Source organism: Terrapene carolina, unplaced genomic scaffold (assembly GCF_002925995.2).
Source record: "Terrapene carolina triunguis isolate 2854851 unplaced genomic scaffold, T_m_triunguis-2.0 Scaffold69, whole genome shotgun sequence".
Taxonomy (NCBI): Eukaryota; Metazoa; Chordata; order Testudines; family Emydidae; genus Terrapene; species Terrapene triunguis.
Window position 1 is genome coordinate 27663953 of NW_020664420.1, and position 12577 is coordinate 27676529.

At 42.6% G+C, this 12577-nt stretch overlaps 1 protein-coding gene across 1 annotated transcript in view; it reads right to left on the reverse strand.

The window, feature by feature from the left end:
* Positions 1–2545: 2545 nt before the first annotated feature.
* Positions 2546–12577, reverse strand: part of IL6ST (interleukin 6 signal transducer) — a 56123-nt gene continuing 46091 nt past the window's right edge. The window contains exons 10-12 of the mRNA XM_026649227.1: positions 8774–8912; positions 6769–6850; positions 2546–5911 (exon numbers count right to left, since the gene is read on the reverse strand). Coding sequence (XP_026505012.1) covers positions 5180–5911; positions 6769–6850; positions 8774–8912 — 953 coding nt within the window. The 3' untranslated portion in view covers positions 2546–5179. The remainder of the gene's footprint in view (positions 5912–6768; positions 6851–8773; positions 8913–12577) is intronic.

Here is a 12577-nt window from a genome sequence, read left to right on the forward strand (position 1 = left end):
ACAGCTGAAGCTAAAGTCAACAGATGAGGCTCAGCACCCTTTGAGATTGGGCCCTCACATAGTATCAGCTTCTCAAAAACAAACATGTTTAAACTACTTTTAGATTAGATTCAATACAATGAAAATGGAGAATCCTTACTTTCCCTTAAAGAATGGTTTAGCCTGCAAAAGCAATGATAAATGAGGGAGCAAATATTGAGAATAGGTTTGTAGAACAATAGCTTCACCTTTTCTACTTATTTTATTGTTTTGAGCGCACAGCCAAGATTTACTCTGGCTTCAAAAACTCTTCCCATCCCTCCCCCACACCCCACAAAGTGCAGTTTTCTGATTCATGAACCAAGTTTATGAGAAAATGTAAGTTTCTGCTTGGCCCTTAATTGAAATGGGATGATGCCTAAAATAGGGACTTCAGCAATGCATTTTGTTATATTTAAAATGAATTGCAAGTTTATTATAGCCAATGAAAACTGAAATAGCAGCATTTTTAGTGTCAAATTTACTTTTGGTGCAGTAGTAAAGTTAGACATAAATGGTTAAGACAAGGTTGTCAAAATGTTTGCCCGTTAGGATGGAGCACATTTTAGCAAAGAGATTGGGAGGAACGGAGTTCACAGGGCAGACAGTCCCAATGGCAGCAACAGCAAGCAACTGATTATACGGAAAGATAATATCAGGAAATTTACTTTAGCCCTTTTTAATGCAATTAAATAACTAGAAACAAGGAAGAGCACCACATGTTCAGTCAGGTCTCCATGGACCATAAAAAGTTTGGGAACCTATTTTTGGTTAAGTCAATAGGGTTCAGGAACTGCAATGATGTGAATGGTATGAGAACATAGACAATGATTTGGGCTCTGTACCCACAAGAGAGCTGCATGACAGCTATTACTGAAGTCAACAAGAGGGCTTGCATCATCAGGCACATGATATTCACACACCAAAAGGCTGATTTAGGTTTCAACCCTCAACTGTGCTGCTAATGCAGAAGGACTCTATACCCAGCCATAGGTATAGACTCACTTCCACGCAACCTGCAGTGCGGTCCCCTGGTGCTGAATAACTCATATAACCAACCCTGTGCCAGCCCTCTCCCAAATGCCAAAATAAGGAATCCCCTGCCACACACTCCAATGTCTCAGCCACCCCTGACAATCAACCTTAGTGTGATCCTCAGGCTGCTGTAACTTATGCCAGGCACCTAGAATGGTGCACAGCCAGACCAAGATTGAGGAACACAAAGGAGGCTTAAAGCCACTTCTACTCTGCTGCCTCCACTGTCAAGGATTGGGGCTTTGTCTGGGTTGACTATTTAGACAAAGGAGCACCAACAGATCCCAGCTGGACAGAATATTACCAAGCCATGGTTAATTTATGGTATGGTATTAAAAAAACATTTCTAGTTGTTGTAGGAATAAAGAGACAAGCAACTAGCTAATTTGCATCGCGCAGACATTTGAAGTGGGCTGGTGCACAAAAGATGCTTATTCTTAACTCTCCATCTTCCCTGCTGTTGAACAAATAACATACAAGATTTCTACTTTCCCATCTGAGGCATGCCAGTCTTGGCAATTAATCAAAATGGGCACACAGCAATGTCAGTTTTAAATGTAGTTTTATTTTAATAATGCCTTTATTTTTTCTTAAAGTGCACCATAGTAGGGAAAAAAAAAAAGTCTGCCTTTGTACGTATAGTAATAGTCAGAAGACTAGGTAGAGACTGTTAATACACATCCACATTTAAAAAACTGCTTGCAAGATACAATGTCCAATATAAAATTAAGTGTAAGGGTACTTTCCAGACTTAAAAGTACACAATTAAAGTTAACTATTTCAGGTCAAAAGCTGAACACTGCACAGTGTACAATTTTGGCACAGACAAAAATTTCATGACCAGGCTGTAATTGCTCATTGCTTTTACATGTTGTGAATTTTATAATGAGTTCATCTACATAAATGTGGATTTACAACCTTTTCCTTTTATTTCTATCTTCCGCATCAGTCTAAATACTGAAATTTAAATAGGAATGAGAAATACAGAGCTTTGTTCGGGGGGGGGGGGATGTCTTTCATAAAACAACAAGAATGCTCCTATTAATCTGTAGTAATGCTGAAGATAAGATACCACTAGTACTAGATCAGAACGATCACTGCTGGGTGCTCCTCTTAAAAATGGGATTCTCTTTTCTTCTGACATTACATTTAATTGTGGCGGGAGGTGAGCTGGGATTTAAAACAATGAGTCTGAAATGGCTTCCATTTACATAAATCAGAGCATGATTGCAATGTTAAGAGTAAATGGTCATCCACTCTCATCCTTCAAAAATAAAGAGCCTGTATCACTGGCTTGAGGGAAGAGCTCCTAAAACTGTATCTGAAGACATCAGGTCTCTAAACACTAGTGTTTGTGAAAGTCAGAAACCAGCAACCTAATTGGTTAAGTCTCAGTAGAAGTGAATGGGACAAGAGCACAAAGGCTGCAGCGTTAAGAATGTGGATGCTGAGGTTCTTAATACACATACTTTCAGGGTTCGTTTGATTCATCTTTTTGGCCTACGTGTACTTTACCTAGGGAAACCTTCAAAACAGAATATACAGCTTCCGTTGCAATCTTCACAGGACCCTTTGAAAATGGGCACTTCTTCCACACATACCAGATGAAGAAATTAGTTCCTAAACTCTAATTTATGTGCTACAAAGATGTGTTCTAGTAAAGGGGTACAGTTTGGCCTTTGGAGTACTATGATTCATACTGCAGATTTACATCTGGGGAGTTCTAAAGGCTTATTGGATACTGTTGGGTCCTTGTCCCTAGAAAAAAATTTCAAGATGGGCAGCCCAACCAACTGAAATGTTATGGAGGAGTTTCTGAAAAGCAACAAAATCAGAGCGTGCTGCAACAGCAATACAGCAACCCTTAAATTTCTGGGTACCAAAAATATGATACATTATTACTGAGAGAAACATGTCAGTAGGATAAGGAATTTTGCATAAGTGAATAAAACAAAGCTTTTCCAGATATCCTAGTACAGATGTCTTAAAGTTTCCACAGTGTGGAATGCATCTTAAAGAGAGTCTCATGGACCATGTTGCCACTCTCATTAACATTACTGTGTAACTTCCCTGTGACAATGATAGCAACTACTAACATGGAGAGTTAGGTAAATTTTAACTTGCCCTTCAACGTGAATTAACAGATGGAGATGCGCAAAGTTAGAACTATGTGACCAGCCAGCTCTCCACATCCCACCAGCAAGTATTCTGCAGACCATTGGTATATGGGCCACAGTTGGGAACCACTGCATTTGAGGACCTACAGGAAGATGAATCTTTATGTACAGCGATCTCGTGAAAAAAAATAATTATTTTGTTAAATATAAAGTGAGGTTTTATTTTTCCTAACACAGCCTGTAGTGTTTCTGAATTACCTGAGAATCAAAGACTTAGAGATGCTCATGACTTATTAATACCAGACTGGAAAACTAAATGGACTAGGTTCAGATATAGCTACAAGAAGATAACTTTGTAAAGCTGATCGGATGTCATCTGGAAAAACTTAAAAAAAAAAAAAATCTTCATCTGAGTAACAAGATCTATAAGAAAGGATATCAAGGATTGTTGTCTTCAGGAACTGTATCCTCTCTAGGATGTGAGAATTAGAAAGGAGAAGAATGGAAAAGAGGTAGGTGTCAAGAATTGTAGCAGCAGGATCTAGATATTTTGCTTACAGGCTCATAATGAAAAATGGAAGGATGTTTTACCTGTCAACTTCAAGTTCAGGGTTCTAGATTTTTCCCAAAGTATCAGCAATATCAGTGCCTTACTACAGCAAGGAATGGTTTTCCTTATGCCACTTTTGGTTTCGGTGAGCTCATTACACTGTAGCAAGGAAATCATGGAATCCCAGTATTGGCAGCAGAGCAAAAAGGAAGAAGTATTTTTCTTCTAAAACATTTGTAAAAGCTAAACCTACACATGCTAATTCACTTTAGAATATTACATTTTATTACTTCTTGCCTTTCCCCACCCAAACCTTGTATGGTAAACAAGCAAATTCTAAAACAAAGATATATGGTATGGTTAGTCAGGGATTTGAGATAAACAGATATTCATTTTTAAATAAACACTTCAATTCGCCTACAGGGGAGTTTTTCTTACCTACATTTTCCTTCAAAGTTTTTAATGCTAAATATAAAATTTTAATTGCCATGCATTTGGCTCAGATTACAAGATAGGTAGTTTTTATGCCTAGTTTCTATATACGGGTGAGTATATATAAATGTGTGTATACATACATACATATATTAGAGAGAGAGAGGCAGAATACTGATGACTACACTAGCATTCATAGGGAGTTAAGCAGTGATGGCATTTTGATTGCAATTTGTGACAAGTACTTCAGTCCTTTGTTTTACAGTTCTTTATATGAGGCCTGAAATACTTTGAGACATTAGTCTGATGCTATTACATTAGAAATATTGGGCCAAATTCATCCCTTCTATAACTCCGCTGAAGTCAATAGAGTTAGTCAGGGATGAATGTGGGCCGAAATTGTTTGGTCACTGGATAACATCTTAAAAATATATAATACTGTACTTTCATTTTTTACCTTTGGAGGAACACACTCTGGTCTAATCAAGCTTAGCCAAAGTAGGCATCTTAATATCATGCACTGCCAGAAGCAGGGCTTTGGAACGGAGCCCGGAGCTGGAGCGCGGAGCAGCTCCGGAGCAGTGGAGCTGTAGGTTTTTGGCTGGAGCTGGAGCGGAGCCGGAGCACACTTCCAAAGCCCTGGCCAGAAGGCTCCTGGTATTTTCCTCTTAGATGCCCCTTGGCCTCAGTAACAAAATAAAACTTGCTACTTTCAATCAATCATGTTTAAACGTGACATGACAAAGACAAACAAAACTGCAAGGCAGCACAAAGGCCTGTTCAATTATTCAGACAAATAAGAGAATCTATGTAGTGCTTATAGGAGGATCTCCAGTAATTCTGGACTGGAAATATCCCAATGAAATATAGTACTCATGTACCCTCCATCAAATTCTCTTCACTAAATGAATCTGAATATTTTTATCTGAAATCAGATAAAAATACTTAGCTTAACTCATCAGAAACACAGGGGGAAAAAAATGGATCAGGCACTACTGAAGGCCTAACAGAGCCAGTCTCTCTCCTCTCACTGGGGGATATAGCCCCCTTGCCTTACAGTTTGTGGCATGTAACTTTTTGGTATCTCATCAACTGTTGCTGTGTTTATCCCCATCGTTTCCAGTCTCAGAATCTGTCCCTCAGTACTTGGGCTGAATGCATCTGCCAAAGCAGATTCAGGTTTATTTTTCTCTGGCCCAGAGCCACACAGCTGTGAACTGTGACCTGAAATCTGTAGTTGTGCAAGTCCAACAAGATCCTCCTCGTTTATTGGAGGAGTAACTTGCTTTGCTCTTTCAAAATATGACCCATCTGTATTGGTTTCATCCTGACTACTATTTTGTTTGAAATACTGCTGCCTTGGAGTTGCACTTTCACCTCCTCCTGGGTTATCTTCTGGTTTCTCTTCTGAATCTAGCAGCGGCTGGGTGGATTCAGATCTTGAAAAGACTTGAACAGAAGGAATTTGGTCTCTGTAGCCATTGAGTACTACAGTTGAATACTGTACAGTGCTTGAAGTGTTTTGTGCAGATTCACTCTCATCACTGTCGGAAACACTTTGCCTAGGAGAAGACATGCATGAGGATCCTCCAATACCACTGCTGTGCCCCTCTGAAGTATTTTTTTCCTTTTTAAGCAAGTTGAAGGGTTTTAGATCCTGCTCTGAAACGGACTTCTTGTCATCTGCTTCTATTTCAACCACGCTTACATCAGTAAAGCTGCCTTCTGGATACATCTGATCTTTGGAACTAAAATTATGCTGAAAGAAAAGAAGAAAGTTAGGTGTTGCCTATGAGGGAAAAAGAGTCATGGTGTCTCACTATCTATTCTTTACGCACTTTGAGACTCCAACAGGTTTTGCTCTCTGCAGAATTTGGCAGTTCTTCTTGAGTATTTGCCATAAGATGGAAAATGTGGTTTACATTTCCAAGTATCAAAGTCTTAAGTACACAGACTCCCTGGAACCAGAATTTCATGAAGGGTCTACCCAAACCCTTACTCTTCTGTGATACTGAGAATAAATTGAGCACCATGCATTGTATCCTGCAGAAGTATTTCAGATTAAGACCTTGCAACAGAAATGCTATCGCCTCTACATGTATATTAAATATCTCATAGCAATTTTCACTGGAGTTTGTCCTGGTTCCTTGATCAGAATTTCCCCTTCTCCACTACTATGCAGCATGCCAGTTTGTTACCACTCCACACACAGATGCGCATATCTGCTGTACCCCTCTCTCTGTATTTGTATTTCATTATAAATTGCTCTAACAAATTTCCAATTCTCAACTGCCTAAAAATTCCATTGATTTCCACTTAATTGCTCATGATTTACACATTTGGGGAAGTGAGAGAAGAATTAAGCCCTGAACCTTAAACCTATGAAACTTAAAATTAGCCCCATATTAACAGAATCCAATTTAGGTTGTGAGCTCCTTGTGACTGTATCTGCCTAATGCTGAATACACTGATGGTATTAAAATAATCCTGAGATATAGGAGGAACATTTTAACAGGTTGAAAATCCAAGTTCTCTTTCAATATCCATTTAGAGGGCTCCTACTCGTCAGTTTATTCTTAAGATATTTTATGAACTATCATAAAGATTCAATCTTACCTTAGGTGGAGTTTGAGGGGACCACTGAGCAATATTACTTTTGGAAGGATCAGGAACATTAGGCCAGATATGCTTTTTAATTCTACAGGAGGATAAAACAATGGAAAATACATTTCTTGAACCCTCAAAACTTGCAAACATGGTTACAGTTGTGCTTTATATTCTTAATGTACAATTACTGGTCTTTTAAAATATTTGACAGAAGTGTTACAGATACCGATTTTGTCCTGTCACATTTGACGTCTGGTGTGCTCATTTGCAAAGTCATACCTAGAACACTTCATGCTCACTGCCACTTCATTTCACTGCAACTTGAGAAGATTGGCTTTATAGCCTAGTTTTGTGACAGTTCGATTTGGGGCTCCCCCACCCACATCAAATAAAATGATCAAAAGAAAAACAGAACAGTAGTGGGTTTGGGAGAGGTCATAAAATAAATCTAATAGCACTTTTGAAGGCACAAAGTGACAGTTAAATCTCACTGAATGAGCATTACCCAATATACTGGAAAAAGTAGATATTTTTGGCTCTCTGTCTTTTTTTTACATATATAGACCAGAATGACAGAGATGCTCTGGTGCCATGGTGAGGAGTGCCACAAACGTCTAGACAGACTTTGCAATTAAAAATATAAATAAATAGAAAAAAATATAGAAAAAATGCACACACATTTAAATACAATCCAACTGAAACTGGTGCATGACATTTTTCCTGAGGAAATAGCGACAAGCTCCTTAAACATAACTAGCGATCAAAACCTAGTAATTTGTAAATACCATCAAATATGAAAACAGTTATATAATACAATGTGATGGATGCTCCTAGCTGTTTAAACCTCTTTGCTAAAGAAAGGTAAGAGAATATGCCCTGACAAGTATATAGTTTTAGTTAACAGGCATTGCCAGATGGTCCTTCAGCTAAGGCCCATTAAGAGGCAGCCCTAAGAGGGACAAGTAAAGGTAGATTGGTAGAGCCCCATTATGAAAAAATGTAATTTTGTTGGGGATATCTGAAGGGTACTCTTTAGCCAAGTGACCAGGCATAGAGACAGTTTATATTTTTCCCCAGCCAAAGGCACCGTGCCAGCAGCCGTGGGCGCCCCGGGGCTGGAGCACCCACAGAAAAAAAAAATAAAAAAAAAAATAGTGGGTGCTCAGCACTCACCGGCAGGCCCCGCCGATCAGCTCCTCCTCTTTACCCCCAGCGCCTCCCGCCCACCAAGGATCAGCTGATCAGCGGCAGGCAGGAGGCGCTGGGGGGAGAGGGAGGAATGGGGGCAGAAAGAGGTGAAGTGAGGGCGGGGCGTGTTTGGGAGGGGGGCGGAACGCGGCAGAAAGAGGCAGGGTGAGGCCTTGGGGGAAGGCGTGGAGTGGGGGCGGGGGTCGAGCACGTCCTGGGGAACTCAAAGTCGGTGTCTCTCCCAGCAGCTACTACTTGGAGCAGAGTTTTTGAAAGAGCTATAAGACAGGACAGAAAAAGCTGCAAGGAAGAGAGAGGGAGACATCTTCCAGTGGTGTGGTGCCTTTGCCTCCCCTTCAAAAAAAGCTGGCTTACATTATTTAACTCGTTTTATTACACAGACTGTGAAAAATAGATTTTTTTAGTGGGATGTAAAGAATTCCTTAATGGTGTATTAATTATATGAAACTCAGGTGATCAAAAATTTCAGTTTATTCTGAAAATCAAGAACTAGCAAGAATTTCCTATCACATTCAGTTAATAGGCTTGCACAAAATCTTTTTAAAAAAAGAGCTCTCTGAATTATTGTTACAGCATTGTTATAGCAAAAGTCTCATATCTCTAAGAGGAACATGGACCCAATTCCTCCCCTCCTCCCAAACCTGTTTTAATATGGTGCAGCTTCACTTACTTCAAAGGAGTTTCTCACAGACATAAATCAGTGAGAGATGAGAATCAGGTCCATGATACACAAATTACAGTGAAATATTACTGTCAAGCTCAGATATAGTAAAATGTGATAGAAATACGTGCTATATGTACTTACAAGTCCCGTTTGTTAAAGCAGAACAATACTCCCAGAAGGATGGACAACAAGAATGCCAGACACACAGGTACAACTATGGCTTCTATTTCTCCTTTTCCTAAAAATGGAAAAAAAGCAATTTTAGTTTTTTGAAAAAGTGCTCAGCAGAACTTTCCCTGACAATCATTCCAAAAGGAAAAGACAGACTAATACATACAGTGCTGCCTTGTCATAAAGCTTACCAGATTATACCCTAATAGAATTGAACTGAAATATGATTATTTTGTTATCTTTAAAGTCTCAGTGAGTCTTTTTATAGCCAACATTCTTAGCTAAAAGTTTGCTTATTATTATTGCATACATTACAAGAACTATGAACTTACATGAGTAGGGGTAACAAAAAGAAATCCCACTTTTAGCACCTTCTCATTAGAGGAACATAGAGCAATATAGCAGTGAAGAGAGACTGTGATATTTGGGGAGAACCTTCAATTGAAGTTTAGAAGAGTTCACAACATATTTAAGGCCTTGTCTATACGCTGCTGCTGGAGCGCCCCTGGTAATCCACCTCCACGAGAAGCATAAAGCTTGTTACACCATGGCTGCAGCGCCGCGGCGCCAGTGTGGACGCCCTGGTCCATTAATGTGCTCTGATTGGCCTCTAGAAGTGTCTCAAAATGCCTGTTCTAGCCACTATGGTCATCACTTCGAACTCTACTGCCCTGTCCTCAGGTGACCAACTGTCAGATCCGCCCTTTAAATTCTCTGGGAATTTTGAAATTCCCCTTCCTGTTTGCTCAGCAAGGCGCGGAGTGCTCTCAGCGCATCTTTCCAGGTGACCATGCCTCCACGCCCCAGGCGACCCCCAGTATGGAGCAATGGCGAGGTGCTGGACCTCATCAGTGTTTGGACGGAGGAAGCGGTCCAGTCCCAGCTACGCTCCAGCCGTAGGATAACTCGATGTGAGAGAGCCTACGGGCAGATATCAAGGGCCATGATGGAAAGGGGCCATGACCGGGATGCAGTGCAGTGCAGGGTTAAAGTGAAGGAGCTGCGGAATGCCTACCACAAAGCGTGGGAGGCAAACCACTGCTCCAGTGCTGCCCCCACAACCTGCCATTTCTACAAAGAGCTGGACGTGATACTTGGGGGCGACCCCACCTCCACTCCGAAGACCACCATGGACACTTCAGAGACCGTAGTAGCAGAGTTCAACAAGCCAGGAGGAGGAAAACGGGAGCAAGGGTGCTGAGGAGGAGGGGTACCCAGAGCCAGAGGATGGCCCGGCATCCCTAGATGCATGCAGCCAGGAGCTGTTTTCAAGCCAGGAGGAAGGTAGCCAGTCGCAGTGGACGGTGCTTGGGGAAGAACAAACAGCAGAGGTGGTGGTGCCCAGTAAGTGGCTTTTATTTTGGGAAGGTAATTGCTTGGTGCGGGCTCTTGGGGCAGGAGGGTTGCAGAAAGAAGGGTTAGGGCTGTGTGCATGCCTAGATGCAGAGTAGGGCGTTGATGTGCTCTCTCACATCGCAGTTATCGGCCTCAGTGATCTCTTCAAATGTCTCATGCAGAAAATGGGCAATCCGCTTGCGTGGGTTCCCTGGCAGAGTTACTCTGTTCCTTCTCCCAGTAAGGCTAACATGTCCACGCCACTGTGCCATGAGTGGTGGGGGGGGGACCATTGCTGCACACAGGCAAGTGGCATAAGGGCCAGGGCAGAAGCCACATTGTAGTACGTTACCCTCAGTAGCGAGATATCTTCCAGGATGAACTCATCCTGTGGAAAGTGTGGGGGCCCGCTGCAGCTGTTGGCTCTCCCCAAGGCACAGAATCAACGCCAGAGGCAGTATGGCCCTGAAATAATCAGTCCCCCTTGTCCTTACTCACCATTTTGGGTGGGTTATGTGCGTTTGTTTTGGGACTGGCACTTTCTGATAGTGTACACTGTACTTGTCTTTAAGTACAGCCGAATCATTGCTCTGTCTATTGTGAACAATGCTGCCTCTGTTAAGTGCTGCATTTTGGCTTTACAGATGCAACCTTGAGATCCCAGTTGTCCTTGTTATCAACAGCCAAAAGACTACAAAGAATCAGGAAGCGTATGCGAAGAACCAAAGAGAACCTGCTGCATGAAGTCATGCAGCAGTGCCTTACTGAAAATCTAAAAGTACAGGAGTGGCGGGAGACTGAAAGGAGGCTCTGCCGGCAAAATGCAGATTGCCAGCACCAAAGCACGGAGTGGCTCATAAAGCATTATGGAGTGCCAAGTTGACTCGATACAGGCGCTCATAGCACTGCAGATGAAGCAGATCCGCCCCAGCAGCCTTTGTCCCAAAACTCTTTTCCTTGTACCCCCATGTCACTGCCAACCCACTTCCCCCAGCATCCGGTTTCTTACCGCCACCAGCTGCCTCCAACACCTTTAGCATCACCACCCAGCCCTGCAAACTACAACCCTTACCCACTGCATTCAATCACCATGCATTTTAGCCAGCCTGAAGCGCAGCACTCATTGCGCGGCACTCCAGACAGGAAGGCTGAATATGATAATAGGACTACGTAAATCTGTGACTGTCCCATTCCACACCTTGCCCCCTTCCCTCCTCACACACAGCACAGATGTGTCAGGCCCTTTCTGTTTCCCCAGCAGTTGTGTCTCTTTTCAATAAATGCATTTTTTGGCTTTGAAAACATTCTTTATTGCATTAAGTAAAAGATACCATAGCCCAGGAAAGTAACAGGCACTGCAAGTAAGTGCATCATACGTAGGATGCGATTAATGGCCCTGCAAACTTGCATCAACATGATTCCAACAGTCGACTTTCCCACTCAAACCTGGTTAGCGACCTATCGGGTAGCTGTCTGGAGTTGCCAGCTTCCAGATTGTAATAGCCACCTGCTTCTCCACAGGCAGGGCAACTCTCAATCTTGTGTCCTTGTGCTGCAGGGTGGGTGTGAGCTCAGTACACAGTCCCATGGAAGTGGCTTTCCTCATCCGAAAGTTCTGCAGCCAGACTTGCATGACGATGTGATCCCACCACTCAGTGCTTGTTTCCCGAGCCAAAAAGTGGTGTTCCACTGTGGTGAGCATGTCTGTGAATGCCACAAGTAATCTCGTGTCGTCTGCATTATGCGAGTCAACATCATCGTCCGACTTCTCACTGTCACTTTGTAGCTTAAGGAGTAACTTGATTGCAATTCGTGACATGCTGGCAAGACCCATCAGCATATTCCTCACAAGTTCAGGATCCATTCTCTGACCAAAAGGGAAGAGAGTGCGCAGTACAAAAAACGCTGAAAGACGATGCCAAATGTGGACGGAAGCACGGACTGATGGGATACGAAGCGATGCATCATGGGGCATTGGGACAGGATCCAGAATGCCCCGCACACCCCCGCCCCCTTCCCAAAAGGCACAGTGCCAGACTGGGAAGAGGTGCTCTGTGGGATAGCTGCCCATAATGCACCGCTCCCAATGCCGCTGCATGTGCCACAAATGTGGCCACGCCACTGCGCTTGCAGCTGACAGTGTGAACACACGGCAGCACTTTCTCTGCTGCGGTCTCCGAGGGCTGGTTTAACTCACAGCACTCTACATCTGCAAGTGTAGCCATGCCCTAAAGCACCTAAGGGTATGTCTACACTACGAGAGTAGTTCGATTTTAGTTAAATCGAATATGTGCAATCGATATTAGAAAGTCGAACGTATGTGTCTACACTAAGGACAGTAATTCGACTTTGTCAGTCCACACTACCAGGGAAAGCGTCGACATTGGAAGCAGTGCACTGTGGGCAGCTATCCCACAGTTCCCGCAGTCCCCGCTGCCC